Raw genomic sequence first — 26,338 nt, 5'->3', positions numbered from 1 at the left:
CAGCTTCACCTCTGTTGACCACCGATGTGATGATTCCTCTAACATTTCTGTTTGTTTATGAAGAACCAGTTAAATGTTGATGTTCTGAATTTTACCTCTTTGTATCAAATCCTGTGAAAACGTGACCCTAACCATGAAGTCGTCTGTTCAGTCCTGCTGCTCTGAATGCTCATTAGATCGACAATTATGTATTCATCCGCTGCTGAAAATAGTCCCTAACGTTTGCACCACTTCCTCCTGTTTGTGTCACATTTGATAGAAACTACAGAGAACAGCTGTTGAAGAGTCTGTGTAGACTAAACTGGTCCCTCAGTGGCGAACATGTCACTGAGTTTGAAGCATTTGGCTGTGTCTGTGACGAGGGCCTTTTTCTTTCCTATCCTCTCCCTCTCTGCTCCACCTGTCCTTTTTCTTATGACCGTCCATTAGTGATGTAGTACTTGAAATCGGTCACTTTTTGAAGGTCTCTGTCTCGTCTCGGAATCAAAATAATTTTTACTCAGTCTTGTCTCGGTCTCAGACTGTCCACCAATCAAGACCACCGCCGATCGGCTATTTTTCCACGTCTAAAAGAACTTTCTTGCTGAAAGAATAAATTACTTCAATTCATCTGTAGTTTTGATTTTTATCCCCGGGTTACAGCGGCATCCTTCCCGGAGTTACGGTCTAAGTGAGTGACACGCCCCCTAAACACAACAATTTTCATGAAAAAATGGTGACCTACCTGTCGCAACCTATTTATGGTCTTGGTCTTGGTCTTGGTCTTGGTCTAAACCAACCGCGAGAGTCACACTAGCATATGATACTTCCTGCGTTCAGAAAGATATTCACTCATTCTTGCCGCTCACATTAACGGCTCATAGCAGCTCAAATATTACCTCAGGTCTCTGGGATATGTCCCGGTGCTCCAGATGTAAAATCCACACCTGAGTGAGCTTTTCCTCAAACTCCAGTTCGATGTTTCTGTGACGTTTTTAAAGATCTACATCTTCAGTAATCACAGAGTGTCACAGACAGGGCAGGACGCTGAGTAGACTTTCTGTTTGTGACATTTTTTTTAGACAAACTAGAAAACATTTTTGAATAATGGGAGCCTTATCCTCGAACCAGAAATGTAATTTACTGTCATGACAGCTTGACCTTTCAGGACTGACGTCAGAGACGAGTCCTGCTCAGAACACAGACATGAGAGCGATTGCTACGGCAGCTCTCCAGATAACCAGGAAGTCTGTTTAATTCATAACCTCCCTGCTAAAATGTTTCAGACATAGAAATAAATATCTGTAACCTCTAAATTAACAGAAAAATGTCTGAGTGTCTTTAAGCATTTTAAAAAGGTTTCTAGTTTTGTCTGTTGGAGGCTTTTCTCTCCGAGCCGCTGACACTGAGCGTCAGCTGCAGACCTTCAGAGACGAGCAGCCTCTTCACTGTTCCCATCATTACCAACGTTCACTCCTAAGAGCTCTGTCATTTAAAGCGCAGAGCGTTGTTTCTCTGCACTCTGAGGTTAAACGACCCGTGTGTTTCCTCTCTCTCTCTGTCAGACTACATGAAGGGCTCGCTGTCCAGCACCTGCTCCCTGAACAGTGAGAACCCGTACGCCACCATCAACGACCCCCCCGGTCTCTGCAAGCACACGGAGAGCAGCTACGTGGAGATGAAGTCGCCGGCTCGCCACGAGCACATGACGCACTGCTGCTCCGCCGCCATCATCACCACGACCACCACAACCACAGCGCCCGCCAAGAACGTCTACGACATGGGTACAACGTTTCAGCTTTTACTCAAACATCGTTTTTTTTCCTGAAATATTTTTTATGTTCATGAAAAGTTTTTATAACTGAGGAAATGTTTTTGAGCTTAACTAGCTCGGCAAGTTCCTCGATGTCTGTTGCACGAGAAGTTAACTTATTGCCAGAACTCTTTCTTCCACCTGTTGCCATCACAGCGACTAGAAGGCTTTTAGAAAACAAATAAATCGACCGAAAACTTAAAAGGGTAACAGTAAGTATGAAAATATTATTAAATTAAGAGGGGATTCTGCGGAGCGACGGGCTGAAGCTCACTCTTCACTCCTCACTCTTATACCTGGATGTAAACGAGCACAGTGAGCAGAGAGCATCTCTTAGGAGCAAAGCAGTTTGTAGGCTGAGTCAGCTTAAACGGGCTGATCGACCAGAGCGATGAGTGACCACATTTAGCACGGGCATGTGGACTTAACCTGCAGGGAGAACTGCTAATGTTAGCCACACCACCATTTTGAGTACATTTTGCTCAATTTGAGTTTATTCTGAGTGTTTCTTACCCGTAGAGAAGTCGGTTCAGACGATTAACATCCCAACTTTTTACTACGTTCCACCTTTTTCTTTAGCAGTGATTAATAAATGAACTTAACCACATCAGAACTTCTTAAATTCCTCTTCTCCCATTTCTCTTTTTTTCCCTCCAGAACCCACCATCAGCATCATGCAGGGAGCGGGCGGCGTCGTGGTCCCCACTTACCCTCAGAATCCGTACGACCTGCCCAGAAACAGCCACATCCCGAGCCACTACGACCTGCTGCCCATGCGCCCCAGCCCCTCCCACACCCAGAGCCACAGCCCCCCCCTGCCCGGCAGCCCCACCAGCTCACTGCTCTAAACTCCTTAACCCCCATCCCCCCCGGACCGGTGCTCCCAGTTCATCCTGATCCAGGAAACTTTTAATCAAGACACAACACAGTTTCTATTTTGTTCTTGAAACAGGACAACGAGCTGAATGACGTGTTTCACTTCAGCTGATGTTTATTTATTTATTTATCTTTGTGTATTTGTTTGGCTGTGCGTGTGTGTGTATGTGTGTGTGTGTGTGTGTGTGTGTGTGTGTGTGTGTGTGTGAGAGAGAGAGAGAGAGAGAGAGATCACCTGCCTGCAGCACTGTGACTGCTGCACGGTGGTTTCATCTTTTATTTCTGTATTATATCTGAACACTTGGAGCTGTTCTTGAATCAGTTCATTCGACATATTTGTGTTTTTTTTAGTAAACTCCCCTCTTAAAAAAAAAACCATCAGAGGGAATCTACACGGTGGGTCTACAGACATAAAGTCAAAGAAGATGACTTGATAAAACAAAGTGAATGAGTTTCTCATGTTCATGTTTGTGGTTTGGACTGTTTCATGAAGCCGGAGTGTAAACCTCAAAGCATGAGACCGCTTCACTTCCTGGACTGAGTGGATCATTTCGGACGACTTGTACAGCCTCAACTCTGGAGAACAAAAAAAAAAGGTGCTCCTCGTCCCTGAGTGGGACTCTGTGAAGACATGCACACAGACTGCAGTGTGAGCAGACTACCTGCAGGGGGCGGGTATTTTTACACATGGTTTCTTATTTCCTGTTTACATATGTGAAGATCCTGCAGAGGGTCCCTGAAGACGTTCTCTTTTTGTATGTTGTGTAGACAGAGTTGTGTATTGACTGTACACTAGTGGTGATTGTTTTTGATTTTTCTTTCGTTGAGTCGAGCTTAATACACGTGCATGCCAAAGATGATTCAAGCTGAAATAGTTAGCCGAGAATTCCCTTCTTTTGTTCACCCTGTCATCTGACTGTCTCAACATGTGAACCACTTCATTTTGAAAGGTGCATTCTGGGTAAATGTAGATTTTTTCATAACCTGATGATGTTCAGAATCTTTTATTAATTACTTTAAAATCTCAAATGTCGATCACAGTTTCCCAAAACCCCGTAAGACTTCTGGAAATGTTCAACACCTTCAGATTTAGGATTCTGTAACGTGAAGGGAAGAAAGCAGCAGAATGTTGACAATATTCAGCAGGGGCGTGTCTGGACGGGTGTCCAGGGGGGGGCATGGCCCACCTTAAAATGTGATTGCTCACTTCAGGTGCCGACCCAAAATCCGAAATTAAACCGAAACCGCCTACTGAATACTACTGTCGAACACAGTATTCACTTCACACTCAGTTGTGTGAAAAACTTCTACACAGATGCTCAGTTTAGCGTCCATCTGAAACAAACGTTTCTTACTCCCGTCCCTTTGACCCCCTCCTCCTTGAAAGCCCCTCGCTCTGATTGGTCAGCTTTGAGGACGACTAAAGCGTGGAAACTGCAGAATTCCCCTGCAGGGTTTGAAACCTCCTGGAACCAACCTGAAGAGTAGTCCAAACAGAAAAGCTTTTAACTTGACTTTTAAAAGTCAAAATGTTAGAGAGTAGTTTAACAAGTGGTCATTGTTTAAAACATACACATTTAATTTGATTTAAACATCATAACGTTGACAGAAAATAAGGGAATAGATTATAGAGTTCCCAATAATCTACAATCAGAAAAGTTGCCTTCTGTCTCGTCTTTGCAGTTTTGAAGCTTTACAAGCAGTGAGGCGGATCACTTCCTGTGAAGAGGCCAATGACCTGGCTCATGGCTGGCACCAAAGACGAAGGCCACACAGAGACTCTCAGTCAAACTAATACTTAATTATCTGAAATAATCAAATGTATATGAAATAACTTCAGAAGAACAGCGTCTAACCACACAAAGGAAAAGTTAAAAAAAGTTAGAGCATTCATGCCGTTCTGAAGGACTTACTCAGCTTAGTGGGTATCAGCTGACGACCCTCCCAGCTCCGCCCACATGTCAACTCCAAACACCTGGACAGAGCCCAACAAGACGAAGACAAAGCCCCCTTTCCACCAAGCGGTCCCGTCTGGTTCAGTAAACCCTGATCCTGCTTGTGTTTCCACAGCTGACCGTACCCTTACACATCACTCTGAGGCAGCCGTGAAATGTCTCTCTCCAAATCCGCAGGATATTTGACAGTGCGTTTTGTGTTTGTCCTTTATTACCACTGTTGCACAGGAAGTGAAGATTCTTTCGACCAATCAGCAGACTGCAGTGTGTCTAGCTCCGCCCTTTATGGTCAGATCGGTACGCTTGGCACCCCGACAGAAGGGTACCAAAAAAGTAGGACGGTACGGATATTTTGGTATCATTCCAACTTCTGACAGTCGAAACGCCAATAAATGTGTACTGAACCGGACTGAGCTGGACCGAACCAGACTGAACCGGACTGAACAGGGCTTGGGCATGCAGACAGTCAGGATGGAAGCAAGAGTAAGGAGTCGTCATACCATCAAAGACATGAATACATAAACATTTATTTACTTCATCTTCTGAAGACATTTCCAAAGTGTGTTTCATGTCTTGTTTTTCCGACTGAATCTCACACAACATGTGAAATAAAACTTGTAAAGCTACAATCCTTTTCAAAGAGACGCCGGTCAGCTGGTAACAAACGATGATCACCACTCTGCAAACAGCAATAACTGGACATGTTGACAATCAGATGTAGACAGCTTCTTCTTTTTTCTCATGTATTTATTCTTTTTTCTATTTCTGACCCATTTGCTGTAATTTTATCGTGCTTGTTTGCCTTTTTTCAGCTTTGATCCAAGTTATAGTTTTTATTGTAGATGCGTCGATTGCTGCTTGTTCGGTCTTTTTGTTTTCAAACTAAATAAAGTTGTCATAGCTCAGGGGAGTGGCCTCATGTCCTGATACACCACCACTCATATTTATAAACCAATGACATGTTGTTCTCTTAAGAGAAGCAGCCTGAAACACTCCTGGTAGTTAAAGAAGTCATGAAACAATCCTCCTTAACGGATCAATTGGAGCTATAGAATAGCGCATCATCTGCATATCGGTGATTACATTATGTTTCACTGACAACGTTTCCCAGAAAAAGTTGTATTAAGACAAAAAAGGGCCCAGAAAGCTTCCTTTAGAGAGACTCCAATATTAATTTAAAGGGGATATATTATGAAAAATCTACTTGTACAGTGTTTTTGAACATATATTTGGGTAACCTGAGTGTCTACTGACCCACAAAATGTGAAATAAACCCATCCAGTCCTTTGTTTGTGTTCTGCATAAGTCTTACAACACAGAGAAAAATGCTCTGTTTCAAATGTGCTCTCCTTGTGATGTCACAGTGGGATTCTGGTAAAAAAAAAAACAACACCCTACCCTCCTCTGGCATCTCCACCCATGGACTCCACCCAAAGACTATAACAAAACTTTAGCGCAGGTCGGCCATTTTTATTCAAATATTTATCCAAATATATTTTTAATTGATACTAATTTAAAGGTAAATAAAATATTACAGTCACAGTACCTGCATAGAAGAAACAGAAACAACATTAGTGTGTAGAAAAACTAAGTCAATTATATAGAGGTTTAGACAAACGCTTTCACACCTGAAACTCCTGAAAAACTCAAACAGCTGAATGTTTCTCTCTTCACCCGGAGTTTCTCCTCCAGCCTCCTCGTATTTATTCTGCAGAAAGTCAGAGTGAGCTGATGTGAGAACACAGCAGGATATAATCAGGAGAATTCACCTGGAGCGAGTGGGAGGGGGTGGTGACGTTTATTCCCTGTGATCGCTGCACGACCATAGACTGTCTGCACGCCACCTCTACCATCTCCGTGCTCTAATGAACCTGCTGCATTATGTTTCCTGTTCTCCAGTATGTTCTTCTCCACTCTTTAGATCAGCTTGAGATTCTGTTCAACTACACGTAGCACTGATATAAAGACAGATATTCTCATTATAGCGTCATATAGAGCAGTGGTTCTCAACTGGTGAGTGGAAACAAAACTTCTGTGAAACGCTTTTTAAACATGTTGGTTTTCTTCAGTTTCTTGCTTATGCCACATGATTTGTACCAACTGAGGTCCAAACTGCACAATGTTTCAGTAACTCAATCCGATTGGTCGAAAAATATAAAAAATGTGGGAGTTGGTGGTGGGTCCTGACGCTAGACGAGTTGAGAACTGGTATAGAGGACTCTGTTGCTTCTGCATCGTTCTTTTTACATCGGGCCTTGACCACAACTGATCGACTATTTTTCCTCGTCGTTACTGTGATTAGAAGGAAAACGAACAAATAACTTTAATTTATTTGTAGTTTGATTTTTATCCCCTGGTTACGTCCACAACCTTCCTGGTGTTGTGAGAGACACGCCCCCAAAACACAAGATGATGATTCTTCAGAGATATTGAATGTCTTGGTCTCGGTTAGTGTCATCTTGACTACAACACTAAACTATTGGAAGTGTTTCCAGTATTCCAGATTCTGTAACTCATCATCATCGTCGTTAAATTCATGAAATAAAAAACTCCAGAAGTCAAACGGTAAAGGTTTATGACTGGTGCGCTTTATTAAGATGAACTGATAACTTAAGATATAGACAACATTGTACAATTTATCAATCTGTACAAAACATAAAACCATTCGTTTTGACCCCCCTCTCACATTTAACCCTTCAAATTCATTGAAATGACATCATTTCACTCTTACACGTTTACACTGGAATTACAGTCAGTTATAGAATTCAATATAGTAAAAAAAAAAAAAAAAAAAAAGAAGAAAGAAATCAAAACACACGTCTTAAAAAAACACAGAACAATGGAGGTACACCAAACAGGATCAGAAATCATATTCTCAGAAGAAAAAGGAATCACTTTGTCCACAGATTGCCAGCTAGTGAGTCTAAGAGGCTCGGCTGGCGGCGCCGTCTGTTCCAAACAAAAACGCCATTGGCACTGCCAGCCTGGCCCGCACACTCCAGAGCTACCGATCTACCCTCTGCCTCTACACACACATACACACACACCAGGGTCAGGCATTGTATGTGTCTGCTAACACCATCACACACTGATACGGCTATGACCTGGAGATTCTACTGAACACACACCCGGGAGCTTTAGCGAGAGGTTGTTAGCGAGGCGTCTGTCAGCCGGACACAACGTTAGCTTATTAAGCATCATGCTAGCTAGCCAAGCGTAACCCTCAGCAGATTTCATGGACAGTAATGACAATGTTAGCTACATAAGGCGATACGACGTGGAGGTGCAGTCGTACAGAAAGCCATGCATTGTGTTCAAGAGGCAGCTCGGTGTACGTAGGCGTAATGTGACAGGGGCGACACGGCCGCCTGCCTCTTTGAAGGACAGACACGGTTACGGGTTAGAGAGGGAGGCAGGGTGATGGTGAATGGGAGGCGTGTTCGCATGATGAAGGAGGCACTGTGACCAGGAGGAGTTAGCAGGAAATGGGTTTGAATCCCGGAAGTCTCTCCATTATTTCCTGTCGATTTCACAGCTCATCGCGCTAAAGAAAGACTCACAGGACTCGAACCCGCGTCCTGCACAGCTGAACAGTTTGGTTCGCTAAAAGTGGCACCGTCTTAAAAAAAGGTGGATCCAGTCTGACAAAATGAGGTCCAGATTCTTGATGTGCAGTAAATCTAATCCTAGACAAGAAAGCATGTTTACTAGATCAACTATTCAGGTTTCAGTGCAAGAGTTAGACTTTCTCACGTTCATGAAATCAAGCCGAGTGGGTGAAAGACGTTTCCTACTTTCTCTGTGCGTCCTAACTACGGCTCTGTGGTTGCATGCAAAGCTCCATTTGCTATTCGACATAGAGGTTTGAGATTATAACATTATTGAGTATCATAAGAAGAGACCTCATACTAGAGGTTTTTTTTAAATCCTTCCGAGGCGCACTAAGAAAAGAAAAGCAATCAGCCATGTGCTAGATTCTGCATAGTTGTTGTCAAATGTGTCAAAAAGGAAATCAAACTGTTCTTGGAGCAGCAAGCGATGTGTCTGCAGTCACACAATCCTTCTCAGTGGACAAATGACTCGCTCTGAACGACACTGAGGCTCAAACTAGGACGCTAAGAACATCCGACTAACTAGGAGTTCAGTTTGAAATGACACAACCCGAAGGCAAAGATAGTGTTCAACACAAGAGTCCAGGTGGACTCTCCCACCTGTTCAACATGCAGCACAGCAGAGAGCCTTCTATACAGACATGCAAAGCTGTCAGGCCCAAACGTCGCCCCCTGCTAGAGACACAGAGACGACGCTTTACGAGGCTGCGCCGCCGCATGCAAACTCACGTCTGCTCGCGCCTTCCTGCCGCGCAGACTGAAGCTCTGCAGGTGCAACAAGTTTTCTACGTTTCATTAGCGTCGTATTCACAGCAATCAGATCAACACGGCGTGACACTACCGGAGCGCCAGGTGCTCCGTACATCCACGTGGTTTCCAAAACAGTACATTGCACTAAAGAGGAGGGGGGCGGGGCTAATATGACAGCTTGGATATAGGACTTCAGAGCAACTTTGATGTGCTTTAATTCATATATACCTAGTCGTAGATATATGACAGGAGACAGAGAGAGATCGTAGAAAAGGTGGAGAAATCAACAGGAGCACAAAGATGAAGAAAGAGAAGAAAACTAATCACATTCATATATTAAGACATTTTTGTGACATGTCAGCGCATCTACAGTAATGAAATCTAAAGTGATATGAAATGCCTGCTGCCTGCTGTCCTGCAGAAGCCTGACGACAGAGGGGGTCTGCTGGGGGGGCCACCCCACGCAGTGACTTCTTAAACTGGGATATATTTACCTGGGGCGGGGCGGGGGCGGGGAAGCAGGGGTTGGGGTGGGGGCGGGGGCAGGTACAGTTAGGTGCAGAGTTCGGGTCACAGCCTGGAAGCTGTGGCTCCTCCCTCCCACACCACACAGTACACGAGGCAGTCTCTTCTCTGAGGGGGCGGGACTTCAGGAGCTGTGAGCGGGGTCAGGGGGAGGGAGAGGGGCGAGGACGGTGGGTACAGGGGGGGGGAGTAAAGGGGGGAGGAGGGAGCAGCAGATCTGCGGCTGGGCTAGATGTTCTGACAGCACTGCATCTTTGGTTTGTTCTCAGTGGGCTGCACCTGGATGTTGACCACGTTGTTGCTAGGCGACATGTCGCTCTCCTGACGCTCCGACATCTGCTTCTGGGAGACGATACGGTAGATCTCTGCGGAGAGGAAAAACAGCGTCATTCATAAACTTGTCCTCGACTTATGGGCACTAGTTCTGTCACACAGTAATGCAAAGTAGGACTGGGACGAGAATATTACACCGTTGTAGAATCAGATGAATGGACTAAGACGAGATGACGGTAGAGACTCGTTACAGTTTTTGAATACCAAACATTGCAACTAAACTCCTGCACACTGTCTTATTGTAAGAACACGTCTCCCTTTTCTGGCCGCAGCTTCTGATTTCTGAAGATTTGAAGTTGTTTCTACAGTTTTGGATCCATAGAATAAAGAAGAATGTAGCTTTAAGACGACCTGCTGTCCTCACAGAGGCCTGACCAATCAGAGTGACTCCTGTTGACGATGATTGTATCTCTGTGGCCGCCAGCTGACTGACAGGAAGCAGATGAACACCCTGTTAATCTAATCTGTGAATTCACAGACTGGCACACCAATAGTACGCCGTTGTGGAATCTGTAGGCGGAGCTTTGTCACACCGCTGCTGCGCTGCTGCAGTATGAAAAGGGAGAGTATGAGCTCTCTCTCTCTCTCTCTCTCAGTGAGAAGATGTTTGAAAGTTTTTAAAAGAATAAGTAAAAATCAAAACTCTAGAGAACACGTTGGTATGCTGCTCTGTCTGACAGAGGAGCTTTGATTTATTCTGATTATGTTGAAAACCTCAAAAACACCAGAAGGCACCGTGCAGGGCAGGAAGTACTAAAAATCAGCACGCTCTGCAGCACCCTCTGCACCCTGACTCCTCATGTATGTGACTTTAAATGGATCCAGTGCTTCTTTCGGTTCCAACCAGCTCCAAGTGAATGAAGACATCGTGTTAAAGTTAATGATCTCTGTCTGTCGTCACGCTGTTACACGTTTATCTCTGCAGTTAGTCATGACACTCGTGATCACAGCGTGGGCCACTCCTCAAAGATGAACCGTTAAACACAACATTAGGTAAGAAAGTACAGCTGTGTGTGTGTGTGTGTGTGTGTGTGTGTGTGTGTGTGTGTGTGTGAGAGTGTGTCCATCAGGAAACAGCAGCTGAGTGACCCCTGACCTCATAGAGATGATTTAAGTGATCAGAGCTGATGTCTCTCTACGATGTGTTCCTGTGTAAACAAAGAAAAGTGCCGACCTGTCAGAATGGTCTGGAAGGCCGTCTCGACGTTGGTGGAGTCCAGAGCCGATGTCTCCAGGAAAGATAAACCGTTTTTCTCTGCAGGGGAAAGTTGAGCAACAGAACACGTTAACCGTAAACCAAATATGTGACATTCCTCAGATAAGAGACCGGTCTGACCCGGCTACTGAGATATGCATCTGACTCACTCGTCTGTTTCTGGTTTAATTAAGTTAAACAATAAAAACAGAATATAAAGAGTCTAACCAGCAAAAGCCCGAGCCTCGTCAGTGGGAACAGCTCGGAGGTGACGCAGGTCGCTCTTGTTTCCCACCAGCATGATGACGATGTTGCTGTCGGCGTGATCTCTCAGCTCCTTCAGCCAGCGCTCCACGTTCTCGTAGGTTAGATGTTTAGCGATGTCGTAGACGAGGAGAGCCCCCACCGCCCCGCGGTAATATCTGCAGACACAGACACAGGAGAGACTCAGGAACAGACTCAGGAACAGAGAGAGACTCAGCAATATGTAACTCGGACCCCTAGTGTTTAAAATGGGTACTGCAGTCCAAATTCTAAACATTGTAGAGAGCTGTCTCCCCCCCCTTCTCTCTAGAGTTGATGCTCACACAGGTCGCCATGTGGTGGACACTGAAGCTTCAGTGTTTATCCAGCTCTGCATGGGTCTGTAAACCTTTCTGTGTTCTAATCTCTCTCCATTTTTCAAAAACATCTCCAATATTGATCCTAGTTTGAGCACGTTTCTGCTCGTGGAGCTTATTAGAAACATGCAGAGGCTTTTTAGGTCGGGTACAATCACTTCTATCTGAACCACTTCTCTTGCCTGCTTCCATCACTGCAACACCTGTTGACCTGATAACTGCTCTCATATCTGGCAAACCGAGGAACGTCCAAAACGGCCATGTGGGGGTGCCAGCACTTCAACATAGCATGTTTCCTTAATGTCTGATCATATAGTAAGCTCACTTTATCATTTCAGTCTCTACACATCTCACTGATTGGACCTTTAAGACATGCATTTTTTGGTAGTATAGAGCATAATCAAACAAAAAAAGAAAGAGAAGACAGGAATATAAACAGATATCATGTCCCTCTGCATGTTTTTGGTCCTCCTGCTGATTCCCAGGAGAGTAATTATGTTGAAATGCTCTAACAGGAACTCTTTACAGTACTGACATGGAGTGGTAGATTGAAGTCTGTATAACCTCGTCCTCTGTACTCACGCTGATGTGATGGCACGGTAGCGCTCCTGACCAGCCGTATCCCAGATCTGAGCCTTCACCGTCTTCCCGTCCACCTGGATGCTGCGTGTGGCGAACTCCACTCCGATGGTGCTCTTACTCTCAAGGTTGAACTCGTTCCGGGTGAAACGAGACAGCAGGTTACTCTTCCCCACCCCCGAGTCTCCGATAAGGACCACTGGCACACGGAATGGAGAAAACACGTTTCAGCCAAACTTAGAAGGACTACTAAATGTTACATTTATTTAATTAAAGTTGACCTGTAATCTAAGATCTCCCTTCATGGTAAATATGCTGCTCATGAAATGCACAACATATTTAAATATTTGATATTCAAATTGATTAAAGTTACATTCCACTGACCCAATGATTGTTTGATTTAAGGCAGAAAAAAGATGACATGAGGAATAATGATTCAGCCCTGTATGTGTCAGTTCAACAGTTCAACTAATATTACATTCTTTATTCATCCCTGAGGGGGAATTCTGGTTCTGGAGACGTGCTTCTCATACACAAGGGTTCAAATACACACACATGAACAAACAGGACCTGTGGACCTGAGTTAGTAGAAGAGTGAGGCTGCTACTCAGGGAGCATGCCAGAGCGGCTGGGGGTTCCCTGCCTTCATCAAGGTCAGCTCGGCAGTACTCTGTTTTTTTTGTCAGACTGTAAGTAGCCAAAATATCTCCAAATTCCTGAAGTTAAGTGGCCGTTCTCACCCCGTTTCCCCAGTGTTTGGGTTGTTTAATTACAGGTTTAAATCTATCATTTTTTATATTTATATTGAAGAAAATTATATCACAATAATTATCGTTATCCTTTTATCGAGCGACTTGAGAATATATGTTTTTTAAGATTTATTTTTGGGCTTTTTATGCCTTTAATGGAGAGACAGGACAGTGGATAGAGTCGGAAATTAGGGAGAGAGAGAGTGGGGAATGACATGCGGGAAGGAGGCCACAGGCGGGATGCGAACCCGGGCCGCCCGCCTGAGACGACAGCCTCCATACATGGGGCGCGCCCCAAGTTGAGAATGCTTAGTGGCCAGAGATCTTTCTTGATCAGTGACGTGGCTCTGCGCTGTCAGTCCGATATCCGATACGTAAATTATATTCAATATTGGACACGATGCCGATATAAGATTGGATCGGTCTTATCTCTTAATAGAAGTGCCTCCAGTGTGACATTTAGTACACGTGGCTTTGACTTAAAACTGACTTGACTTTGTTTTTCTCATTTCTTCACTGTAAAAAACAAAAGAGACATTACGGATCGCTATTCAGCTAAAAAATATCGAGATATAATTTTTTGGTCCATTTCACCCACCCCTACCTGTAACAAATATCATATCATATGTCATATCCCCGCATTGTCAGTAACTAAACAAGAACCTCTATTGAATAGTATCTAGATAGATAGATAGATACTTTATTGATCCCGAGGGAAATTCAAAGCATCCAGTAGCAGGTTACAAAGACGTACATGAAACATTTGTTACAAATTAACCACAAAACCGACGCCCTCCCCTCCCATACATATATATATTAACCTCACAAAAAGATTTAAAGAATACCCCTAGATGAAACAAACTTAAACTGTGCAATTAAAAATGTACATAACCCGTGCAGGGATAAAAATATATGTGAAATTTACCTAGAACCTATAAACAGTTGAGGAAAAAATCTGTAATTAGACCTGAATATAAAAATAAAAAGTGTTGACCTTCTGAGTTGTGTCGTTTATATATATATATATATATATATATATAAATATATATGTACAGCAATGTTTAAAAAAAAGCAGATATAATAAATCCAGCTAAATAATCGTGATTAATCTTTTTTCCATAATCTAACAGCCCTAGCTTTTAAGCAGCATATAAATTAACTCCACTAATAGATAATAAATAATGTTTTTAATAAATAAAAACGTTTTATTTAGTAATAATAAAAATATACACGTTTTATTTAATAATGTTTTTAAAAAATAAAAACGTTTTATTTAATAAAAAATAAAAACGTTTTATTTAATAATAATAAAAAATAAAAACGTTTTATTTATTAATAATAATAATAATAATAATAATAATGTTCAGCTTCAGAAACCAGTTTGTTTACTTTGATTTTAATCAAACGTTGTTTTGCTGCGGACTTTAAAAACATAATAAATAACAATAATTATCATAATAACAATAAGTTCAGATAGTACACGTCTTGTTTAACTGTATATATTTATATTTTAATATGCTTTAACTCGGTTTCTGTCCCTGAGAGTCTCTCATGGAGGTGATAACGGTTAACGTTTAGGTGTGTCCGCGCCCACTGAGCTAACAGCTAACAGCTAACGTTAGCCGTCCATCAAGCCGCCTGAAAACCAGAATAACGTGACGAATCAACGATTAAAATCACACCCATTGTTTACTCAGAGGCCCCCTAGGTCGTGAAAACGAATTAAACTCGATGACATCTCAAAGGAAGCTCGCTGAAGAGCAATCAGAGCACAAAGGTTGACGGTTGCTAAGTTAGCATAGCCTGACAGTTAATCAGCTGGCCTGTTAGCCTGAATGCTAACAGGAATGCTAACAGGAAGAAACCGTTTTAGTTTACCTTTGAACAAATAATCATATTCGTCGTCCCTGGTGCCCATCGTCCTGATGAGAATGAGTTAGTCCGAGATTGAAAATAAATTAGGAGGAAATGAAGGCGGTCTATTATATTTTACTCTTCCAACGGGAATCTGTTTGGAAGCCGTACTTCCGTAATTTCTTCTTCTTCTTCTTCTTCGTCTCTAGCGACCAGTCAGCGTCACTCTGAGACATTTTCCGACATCTAGCGGTCAGAGAGGGAACTGCCAAAATGCTGTATCCTGGGATGTACAGACATTTGACAGGCTGTAGGGTGGGGGGCATCAAGTGGTTGATGAATGGAGGTCACGCCTTTTCATGACAACATTCAAAAAGATACAAATAATACAGACTCACCCATTTTATGACTTATTTTACTTCACAAAACTCTGGGGACCCCCAGGCATCCAAAAACACATACAGCTTATTACAGCTAACACTATATATTTTTTCAATCGTGATCGTTTATTTTGTCAAGTGTGTTGCAAGGAAACATTCATTTTACACCACATCAAGGCTTTTTTATGTGTATTATTATTATTATTATTATTATTATTATTATTATTAATAATAATAAATACTTTATTGCAGGCTGTTTTACTTCATTACAAGTTGTCATATTTCACCACAAATTTTGTTCATCCTGGCACATTTTTATAAATATATATTTTTTTAAACATACAAGAATACATCATGAAATAAAATAAAAATAGATAAAAATCCAAAGAAAAGGTACGAAGAGAGAAAAGATAATTAAATTAAGATTTAAAAAAGTTCCTTCACTACTCTCTTAATTTAATATACCTGTTATTATTCCACTTTATCTGTTTCCTTTATCCATTTACTCCAGTAACACATGAATTCATCTTCTCTGTTTCTTAGCCTATACGTAATTCTTTCCATTTCTTTAATATCTTCCACTGTTAACTTCCATGCATTAATAGACGGGGGTTTATCATCCAGCCAGCTTCTTGTAATTTGCTTTAATGCGGCTATGTGTATTATTGTGGACAGAGGCCGAAGGAAAGATCATCCTTTATTGATCCACAGAGGGGAAATTCAAGTGTTTCAGCAGCAAAAAGACAAGAAGCAGACCATGCATATGAGTGCAAATAAAATAAGAATACATATAAACTAAAAATACAACGTATTTACAACTACTAACTAGTACATATAAAGTCAACTATACATCTATTAACTGCCAAACAAAACAACCATGACATTCACAAATGTTGTTCAGTGAATTTTGCTTGATTTTGATTTTATTTTCCTCTGTGTAAGTTATGTACAGCCAGGTGAGCGTGTCTCAAATTTGTGGTTTAATTTGTAACAAATGTTTCATGTCATGTACGTCTTTGTAACCTGCTACTGGATGCTTTGACTTTCCCTCGGGATCAATAAAGTATCTATCTATCTAAATGAATGCTGGATCAGAGACAGACAGGGATACTGCTAGATTCTTTGATTTTAGCATGTAGCCCATTCTTAACACGATAGCGTCTTGTAGGTCAACTCAGGAAGAATGCTACAATATATTTTTTATTGATCAATAATTAGAAATTTCAAGGGATCCCATTTGAATTGGGTCTGGACCCCAAAGTTGACCCCTAAAGCCGGATTTATGCTGAGATGTCCCTATCAAACCATTTAGATAGATAGATTAATAAAGTTCCTATCTATCTATCTAAATGGTAAATTGACTTCATACAGCACTTTTCTAGTCTTCTGACTACTCAAAGTCCTCTTACATCACAGGTCACACCTACACATTCACACACTGATGGTAGAGGCTGTTTTGTAAAGTGACCATCAGAAGAAACTAATCAGCAATTAATAGTCTTGCCCAAGGACACATCAGATATGAGGCTGCAGGCACTGGGGATCGAATCCCCGACCTTACAGTGGAGACCGACTCTACTGACTGAGCCACAGCCGCCACCTTCACTCATGATTCCATGTATTCAACTCTCCGATGGTGCTCTTACTCTGCAGGGTAACTGCATCTGTTAAGGAGGGAGCATGTGTGTAGATGATACTCAATCAAACTTTATTCATAAAGCACCTTTCAGACAAATTCAAATGCAGTGCAAAGTGTTCAGACAAGACATAAAAGCACAGACAAATTAATACACATGATTACACACAAGAAACATTTAAAATGACAGTGCTTAATAAACTAAAAACTAATTTTGAAATCAATACAAAGACTAAACAGGATACCACTGTAAAGATAGTTTCATCCGCATAGAAGTGTAGAACTGTATTTTTGGCTTTGATGTCCTTAACCAGGTCGTTAAAAAAAATACAGAACAAAATAGGTCCCAAAACGGAGCCCTGGGGGACGCCTTTAGTGATCTTAAGAGAACCAGATTCGTATCCTTCTGCATTTACACTTTGAGTTTTTAACCTTATATTTTATTTTTACACTACAGTAGTTTAAAATCCAATAAGTGATGATGGTAAAGCAACAACTATTCAACTTTATCAGTAAATAAAACTTCTCTTTGGAAAAGGGCAGCCAGGTGCCCTAGTGGCTAATCCGGCCTTAGGGCAAGTTAGTGATACAGAGAAAACTAGACCGAGAAAATATAGATCTTCATGGTGATGAAGAGGTGACCATAACACGAGGAGAAACCTTTTAGAAATAGGTAACAGAAATTCCTTAGAAAAAAAAGAGAGACCCTTCTCAGAGGACGACCTCCTCAGAGGGAGGTGACAGAGGCAAAGATAACGAGGAGGATTTTGAAAGGAATAAAGAAGTCGCCATGAAGGAGAGAGAGTCGGTTCAAAAAGAGCTGAGAGGAATCTCAGATAAAGAGCTCCTCATCAAAAGGAGGAAGGCTTTGGGTGGGACGAGGTCTCACGAGGAGGACTCAGTGAAAGAGAAGATGAAGACAGAGGAGGAGGAGGAGGTTTGAGTTCAGTCCACTCCATAGAGATCTTCATCTTCTATGTTTATATGCAGTCAATGGTTCGCAAAGAGGAGAGAAGAAGAAAGTTGAAATACAGGAAAGACGGACAGCGCTAATGACTGGATTCAAGAGGTCAAACTATGAGCTTTGAACTGCAGGAAGTCTGAGCAATGTTTAAAACAAATGTTGAAAAAAAAACTGAAAAGAGTGTAGTGACATCTAGTGGTGAAGTCCCAGATTGCAACCAAATGTGAAACGCTTCCCTTAACATCCCCTTCCATGCCATACGGAGAATCTATCTTAAATATTTGAAAGCCGAACACAAAAAAAAGGAACAAAACAAAGAGAGAATTGAGTTCTAGAGACCCCAAACTGTTTTTGTACCAGGCTGTAAACATGTTTATTTCTGCTGTAAAGTTGGACATTTTAACATGGGGCTCTATGGGGACTGAGTCACTGCAGGAGACAGACTCTAGTGGACACTGGAGGAACTGCAGCTGTAAAGTTGTACATTTTAACATGGGGTTCTATGGGGATTGACTCACAGTAGTAGACAGCCCAAGTGGACTCTTTGGGTACTGCAGTTCTGTTTTTCCTTCTAAACCTCAAGCAAATGATGATCTCCTTTTTTTTGTTTTTGGACACAAGTAAATGAAAGCAAATGTATTTCATTCATGTGAATTTTAAAATGTTTTTGTTGAAAATAAAAACCAATCATTCTATTTCACCCTTCCACATTTCATTTCATCCCTCTTTGACTTTTGTTTATTTCTTCATGTAGTCAGGGAGGAATTTTTTCCAATTCACATTCTGCAAAGAGAAAAAAAAGAAAGTTGTTAAATTAGTTTTTTTTTTCTCTCCATAACTGAATCTAATCTTCCTGTGTGACGTACGTTTTTCCCCATGGTGGATTTGGACTTCTTGGTCTTCATGTCCTCCAGAGACTCGTACATGTTACCTTGAACATTGGCAGCAGCCTCCCCAGGGATCAGCTCGTACATGTTTTCAGGCTGTGATGGACTTCCTCTTGGACCCTCAGAGTGCTGGTACAGCGGGTTGTTCCTGGACATCTCCTCATGGTCACCCTGCCGGTCTGACAGGGAGCAGCTCGGCCGCTCTCTGGGCTCGTGGAGGGAGTAGGTGTGGCAGGTGGTCTTCTTCAGAGGAGCGGGTGATGAAGAGGAGGAGGATATGAGCTGGTTTGAGTACTCCTCCTCCTCCATGTTCAGTCGTGGCAGAGATCTGCTTCTGCTCTCCACATGAGTCAGCTCAGAGTATGTGGTCCCAGGTGGACACAGATCACCTGGATAGCTGCTGTCTGCAGTATTTAAGAAGTCCAGGTTTGTGTTTCCTCTGAGTCCCTCTGATCTGTCCAGGTCGACCTCGGTCTCACCTGGATGGGAAGTTGTGTCGGGCAGAGATCCACTCAGGGAGAAACCCAGAGGAAGGCCTCTTTTTGGCACTGGAGGAACGCCCTGAAACACATGAAACAAGAAAATACAGAAATGGAACTGTTATCACTGCAAAACCAGCGCTGACATCCAGAGATAAGGAGAGAAACTAGTGACAATCCTGAGAAAACGCGGGGAGCCCTGGCGTCATTGACCTATGGTCATGGTATAGATAAGTCTAAGTCTAAGAAGGAACAGAAATATATTCGTCATCAATGGAAAAACAGAGTTATTATACTGAGAAATACAAATTAATACGTAAAGATCCTGAGAAAAAACAGAAATTTCCTTGTTAGCACGGAAAACAATTTTTGTTGCCTCGAGATAACAAGAAAGATAAATCAAGATGTCAGAAAATACACAAATGTACTCGTCATCACCGGACAACCAGCTTTGTTATCCTGGGATAACATGCAAAAGTAAGTCAAGATCTTGAAAAAATATGCATATTTCCTCATTATCACGAGAAAACCAGCGTTGTTACTCCGAGATAAATAAGTCAAAATCTCACTAAAATAAGACCATTTACTCGTTAACACGGGAAAAGAGATTTGTAATCCCGAGATTACAAGGTAAATAAATCAAGATTTCAACAAAGAACAAACACTTGAGAGTATAATGTATCAGTTTTTATTTGTGTTGTACCTGTGAGTGTGACTTTGTGTCCACAGACCAGGCACCGGTCAGTTTCCTGTTTTCAGATTTGGGAGGCAGTGTAGGAGGCTGAGCTGTCGAGGGATCATTCAGCGGCTCAGTCCGGTGGTTACTGACGGGGTGGCTGTGCCGAGCGTTCTTCTGATCCCACAGGGTCCGCAGAGCCTGGACACTCACCCCAGACCTCTCTCTGGTGTCGAGTTTCACCACGTCATAAAGCTCAGCTGAGTTTACCTGGAAGACAACCATGGACAAGTGAGGCGTGAAGATGATGCAATGATGAGCCAATCAACAGCTGGTCCTCACCTCATGACAGCTGGAGGTCAGGTGTTCTCCAAACGGCTGGATGGGGTGGACTCTGTAATGCTCGATCAGCTCCTTGAGGCTGCCGTGGGTCTGACAGTCTCCTGAAACCACAAACTGACCGCCCTGATCCTGAGTGATGACAAAATGGCGGCACCTGTCGTGGCCCCTGTGGAGGAAAAAGGTGAGATAAATATAAAGAACAAAGTGAGCAGAGTTCAACACACCTGATCAGAGGCTCACCTGTAGGACAGGATGTATCCAATGGCTTTTTCACTGAGGCGAATGAGAAAGCAGCCCAGAGATTTATCTCTCAGAAGATCTTCTGCGTCCCTGAAACCGTGCGTGACGGAACCAATTACACAAATGCAAATTAGATTAAAGAATAACACGCACATGACACCTTGATCATTTCTCTCACGCACATTCAGATCCACTGATACATCCATTCCTATCAGACCCATGAGGTCATTGAGTGTCTCCAACGCAGCCGTTTGATCTCCAATCAAGTTCATTTTCATCTTTTCATAACCTTTGGAGCCGTCTCAACTGGTCGAGCCTCAGGACCTAACACGTACTCCTTTAAAAACTGCCACCCAAATTTCTGGTATTTTAATCTGCACATAAATCTATATTAGGACACGATTAATCACAAAAATTCAGTAGTTAATCAGGATTAATGTGTTTAACCACGCCCCCTCTCTGGAAGGGCCTGTCTCAGGCTTTCTCGCTCCATGTCCTATTGTTTACGGTGAGAGGGCAGACTCAGAGGGCAGAACAAACACCTAGCTGTGGGAGTGTCACCCACCTGGGGGAGGGGTTACTGCCCTTTGTGATGTCATGAAGGGAAAATCTCCAAACGGCCTGTTTGAGCACACATTTTCTGAAAAGTGGAGCAGGCAAAAGATGGAGAGGATGGACTTCTCTTATCATTGGGAGGTTTGTAGACAGACTAGAGACACATGTTAGTGTTGGAGGAGTGCATATTTGCATAATATGTGACCTTTAAGCACTGATTAACAAATCGAGGCAGCAGTAGACCAGCAGCTCCCTTGTTTTTGGAGATAAAATTACCGTTTTTAAATGCAGTCTGGTGACTTTAAAGAGAGTAATATAAAAACAAATCTTCTTCCTCAATAAAAAAAGAAGGTCCATCTCTGTATAGGGATCCTTTCTGTAATGTTGTCACAAACTTAAAATAACAACCTGAGCCTGTCAGGGACAAAAACAACAACTTATAGTAGCCACACTTTGATCCATGTGGGAATATGTTGCAGACATTACAACCTGTTTCACAGCCAATGTAGCTGTTTTATAAATAGTACAGGAACTGGGCCTTGCAAATAAACCATAAACAAATATGGGAAAAGGTTGATTGCAGAGATAGCAACAGGATCTGCAAAAACGTATTCTAATAACAGCAAATAAAGTTCACAAACAAAACATTTAAGCCCCCAAGACCAAAACATGAGCACCATGTGGACTCTGCTTCTCTTCAGTTTTCCAGCAGAGGTCCTGAAGTAAAACTCTTTTTCTGTATTTCTTACTTTCTTGCAGCAAAGCCTTGAAACCAGTCCGGGAAGTTTCCGTTGTTGAGAATAAGCGGCGCCTGCGTCTCGGTGAACCACCTGAGAACCAGCTCCTTCAGACCTCCCTCTGAAGAAGTCTCCGCGTGCAGGTCCACGCCAGGCATCTTCTCCATCCTCACACCTGTGGGTCAGAGCAGCACACTCCCTGTGCTCAGGTGACGTCCGAATCTGAAAAGGAAGACGAGGTGCCTCATTTGACTGTTTCCGTTGGGCGGCTCTCTCATCTGAATAGTGGTATTGTTTCAGTTTATCTCCCTCCCTCCGAGCCGCCTGTTTCATTTAACTATCAGTGTTCCTGGTCACGGATTGAACTTAACTTATGTCCTTATTATAGTTCGATAAACCAGTATTACCACCGCTCAGCTCTAATTGTGCTGATAACAATGTGGTACGGATAAACTCTTTATTAAAGGTAGTACGTACCAGCTCATTCCAACAAGGTGTTTTAAATCAAGGGTCAAGATGTGACCAATCAGAGCAGAACCAGACTCATGATGAACAGACAGAAACCTGGAGCAGAACCAGACTCATGTTGAACAGGCAGAAACCTGGAGCAGAACCAGATGCATGTAGAACAGACAGAAACCTGAAGCAGAACCAGACTCATGTTGAACAGGCAGAAACCTGAAGCAGAACCAGACTCATGTTGGACAGACAGAAACCTGGAGCAGAACCAGACTCATGTTGAACAGGCAGAAACCTGGAGCAGAACCAGACGCATGTAGAACAGACAGAAAACTGGAGCAGAACCAGACTCATGTAGAACAGACAGAAACCTGGAGTAGAACCAGACTCATGTAGAACAGACAGAAACCTGGAGTAGAACCAGATGCATGTAGAACAGACAGAAACCTGAAGCAGAACCAGACTCATGTTGAACAGGCAGAAACCTGGAGTAGAACCAGACGCATGTAGAACAGACAGAAAACTGGAGCAGAACCAGACTCATGTAGAACAGACAGAAACCTGGAGTAGAACCAGACTCATGTAGAACAGACAGAAACCTGGAGCAGAACCAGATGCATGTAGAACAGACAGAAACCTGAAGCAGAACCAGACTCATGTTGGACAGACAGAAACCTGGAGCAGAACCAGACTCATGTTGAACAGGCAGAAACCTGGAGCAGAACCAGACGCATGTAGAACAGACAGAAAACTGGAGCAGAACCAGACTCATGTAGAACAGACAGAAACCTGGAGTAGAACCAGACTCATGATGAACAGGCAGAAACCTGGATCAGAACCAGACTCATGTTGAACAGGCAGAAACCTGGAGCAGAACCATACTCATGTAGAACAGACAGAAACCTGGAGCAGAACCAGACTCATGTTGAACAGACAGAAACCTGAAGCAGAACCAGACTCATGTTGAACAGGCAGAAACCTGGAGTAGAACCAGACGCATGTAGAACAGACAGAAAACTGGAGCAGAACCAGACTCATGTAGAACAGACAGAAACCTGGAGTAGAACCAGACTCATGTAGAACAGACAGAAACCTGGAGCAGAACCAGATGCATGTAGAACAGACAGAAACCTGAAGCAGAACCAGACTCATGTTGGACAGACAGAAACCTGGAGCAGAACCAGACTCATGTTGAACAGGCAGAAACCTGGAGCAGAACCAGACGCATGTAGAACAGACAGAAAACTGGAGCAGAACCAGACTCATGTAGAACAGACAGAAACCTGGAGTAGAACCAGACTCATGATGAACAGGCAGAAACCTGGATCAGAACCAGACTCATGTTGAACAGGCAGAAACCTGGAGCAGAACCATACTCATGTAGAACAGACAGAAACCTGGAGTAGAACCAGACTCATGTAGAACAGACAGAAACCTGGAGCAGAACCAGATGCATGTAGAACAGACAGAAACCTGAAGCAGAACCAGACTCATGTTGGACAGACAGAAACCTGGAGCAGAACCAGACTCATGTTGAACAGGCAGAAACCTGGAGCAGAACCAGACGCATGTAGAACAGACAGAAAACTGGAGCAGAACCAGACTCATGTAGAACAGACAGAAACCTGGAGTAGAACCAGACTCATGATGAACAGGCAGAAACCTGGATCAGAACCAGACTCATGTTGAACAGGCAGAAACCTGGAGCAGAACCATACTCATGTAGAACAGACAGAAACCTGGAGTAGAACCAGACTCATGTAGAACAGACAGAAACCTGGAGCAGAACCAGATGCATGTAGAACAGACAGAAACCTGAAGCAGAACCAGACTCATGTTGGACAGACAGAAACCTGGAGCAGAACCAGACTCATGTTGAACAGGCAGAAACCTGGAGCAGAACCAGACGCATGTAGAACAGACAGAAAACTGGAGCAGAACCAGACTCATGTAGAACAGACAGAAACCTGGAGTAGAACCAGACTCATGATGAACAGGCAGAAACCTGGATCAGAACCAGACTCATGTTGAACAGGCAGAAACCTGGAGCAGAACCATACTCATGTAGAACAGACAGAAACCTGGAGCAGAACCAGACTCATGTTGAACAGACAGAAACCTGAAGCAGAACCAGACTCATGTTGAACAGGCAGAAACCTGGAGTAGAACCAGACGCATGTAGAACAGACAGAAAACTGGAGCAGAACCAGACTCATGTAGAACAGACAGAAACCTGGAGTAGAACCAGACTCATGTAGAACAGACAGAAACCTGGAGCAGAACCAGATGCATGTAGAACAGACAGAAACCTGAAGCAGAACCAGACTCATGTTGGACAGACAGAAACCTGGAGCAGAACCAGACTCATGTTGAACAGGCAGAAACCTGGAGCAGAACCAGACGCATGTAGAACAGACAGAAAACTGGAGCAGAACCAGACTCATGTAGAACAGACAGAAACCTGGAGTAGAACCAGACTCATGATGAACAGGCAGAAACCTGGATCAGAACCAGACTCATGTTGAACAGGCAGAAACCTGGAGCAGAACCATACTCATGTAGAACAGACAGAAACCTGGAGCAGAACCAGACTCATGTTGAACAGGCAGAAACCTGGATCAGAACCAGACTCATGTTGAACAGAAAGAAACCTGGAGCAGAACCAGACTCATGTTGAACAGGCAGAAACCTGGAGTAGAACCAGACTCATGATGAACAGGCAGAAACCTGGATCAGAACCAGACTCATGTTGAACAGGCAGAAACCTGGAGCAGAACCATACTCATGTAGAACAGACAGAAACCTGGAGCAGAACCAGACTCATGTTGAACAGGCAGAAACCTGGATCAGAACCAGACTCATGTTGAACAGAAAGAAACCTGGAGCAGAACCAGACTCATGTTGAACAGGCAGAAACCTGGAGCAGAACCATACTCATGTAGAACAGTCAGAAACCTGGAGCAGAACCAGACTCATGTTGAACAGGCAGAAACCTGGAGCAGAACCAGACTCCTGAAGAACAGGCAGAAACCTGGAGCAGAACCAGACTCATGTTGAACAGACAGAAACCAGGAGCAGAACCAGACTCATGTTGAACAGGCAGAAACCTGGAGCAGAACCATACTCATGTAGAACAGACAGAAACCTGGAGCAGAACCAGACTCATGTTGAACAGGCAGAAATCTGGAGCAGAACCAGACTCCTGAAGAACAGGCAGAAACCTGGAGCAGAACCAGACTCATGTTGAACAGGCAGAAACCAGGAGCAGAATCAGACTCATGTTGAACAGGCAGAAACCTGGATCAGAACCAGACTCACAACAGCCATCTGATGAGTAAAGTATAAAGTGACTGTAGGTTGGCCGTAACATTCAACTGTACAACTAGCTAACCATTAAGTTAGCTTTCTAACATACAGTAATGTTACGTGTTGTCTGATAGTTGCTATTAGGTTAGCAAAGACAAGCTTAATGTGAGAGAAAAACTATATTAAGCATATTTGCTAGCTAACTTTTAATTGGAAGACGATATATAGGTGAAATAAATTACTATAAAATAACTACCATGTCTTCCTTGGATTGAAACAGTCTGATCGTAGCTTTCAACATCAGAGGATTAAAACTAATTTAAAAGCACTGACTAAATGTTTAAATTATTCACATCAGGTATACCCTATGAATGATTTCAAAATACTGCAGAGTTTTTTGTCAGAATTCAAAGTGTGACAACAGGTGTTTCATGCACGAGCTGAACAGATGGTCTAGCCCAAGTGACAGGGCACGCGCACCGCAGTAGCAACAACATGACGCCAAAGCTCATTTAAATATTTTCAAATTCATCGTTTACAAACATTTGTGCGATGTTGTGCTCTATATTTGACAATTTTCAAAGCATCATCTGACTCGCTGCGTTTTGATTGTAAAATCGGCGCCAAATTGATACAAAAAATATTTTTTGGAACAGTTTTTACAAACTTTTTGTAGTGTAAGAAGCAGTGTAAACACATTAATAATAAGATTTTTATTATTCTCAAACAAGCTGCTTTGCTCGGCCCATTGTTTCGGTTATATTAATGATAGAGTAAGCAAAAATGTTCAAAGGATCCTCTTAACACCGCCCAGCAACGCCACTTAAATTAGTAGTTT

The 26,338-nt window shown here is 42.8% G+C and overlaps 3 protein-coding genes across 4 annotated transcripts in view; 1 reads left to right on the top strand and 2 right to left on the bottom strand.

Moving 5' to 3' along the window:
* Nucleotides 1-3,063, top strand: part of LOC132976108 (multiple epidermal growth factor-like domains protein 11) — a 117,606-nt gene extending 114,543 nt beyond the window's left edge. For both annotated transcript variants that reach the window (XM_061041043.1, XM_061041034.1), the window contains 2 exons: nt 1,545-1,763; nt 2,450-3,063. In XM_061041043.1, the coding sequence (XP_060897026.1) occupies nt 1,545-1,763; nt 2,450-2,640 (410 nt within the window). In that variant the 3' untranslated portion in view covers nt 2,641-3,063. The remainder of the gene's footprint in view (nt 1-1,544; nt 1,764-2,449) is intronic.
* A 4,126-nt stretch (nt 3,064-7,189) lies between these two features.
* Nucleotides 7,190-15,048, bottom strand: rab11a (RAB11a, member RAS oncogene family). The gene is made up of 5 exons (XM_061040982.1): nt 14,864-15,048; nt 12,240-12,435; nt 11,266-11,459; nt 11,017-11,097; nt 7,190-9,874 (listed from the first exon to the last, which is right to left on the bottom strand). The coding sequence occupies exons 1-5, from the start codon at nt 14,901-14,903 to the stop codon at nt 9,738-9,740; spliced, it is 648 nt and encodes a 215-aa protein (XP_060896965.1). The 5' UTR covers nt 14,904-15,048; the 3' UTR covers nt 7,190-9,737.
* Nucleotides 15,049-16,906: 1,858 nt separating this feature from the next.
* Nucleotides 16,907-21,941, bottom strand: sh2d7 (SH2 domain containing 7). The gene is made up of 6 exons (XM_061040866.1): nt 21,748-21,941; nt 20,444-20,533; nt 20,204-20,369; nt 19,889-20,131; nt 18,686-19,267; nt 16,907-18,602 (listed from the first exon to the last, which is right to left on the bottom strand). Exons 1-6 carry the CDS (start codon nt 21,900-21,902, stop codon nt 18,558-18,560), a joined length of 1,281 nt encoding a protein of 426 aa, XP_060896849.1. The 5' UTR covers nt 21,903-21,941; the 3' UTR covers nt 16,907-18,557.
* Between the last annotated feature and the right edge of the window lie 4,397 nt (nt 21,942-26,338).

The sequence above is a fragment of the Labrus mixtus genome, chromosome 1, assembly GCF_963584025.1.
Source record: "Labrus mixtus chromosome 1, fLabMix1.1, whole genome shotgun sequence".
Lineage (NCBI taxonomy): Eukaryota > Metazoa > Chordata > Actinopteri > Labriformes > Labridae > Labrus > Labrus mixtus.
The sequence above is the reverse complement of the archived record's forward strand: the minus strand, read 5'-3'. Positions and strand labels throughout refer to the sequence as shown.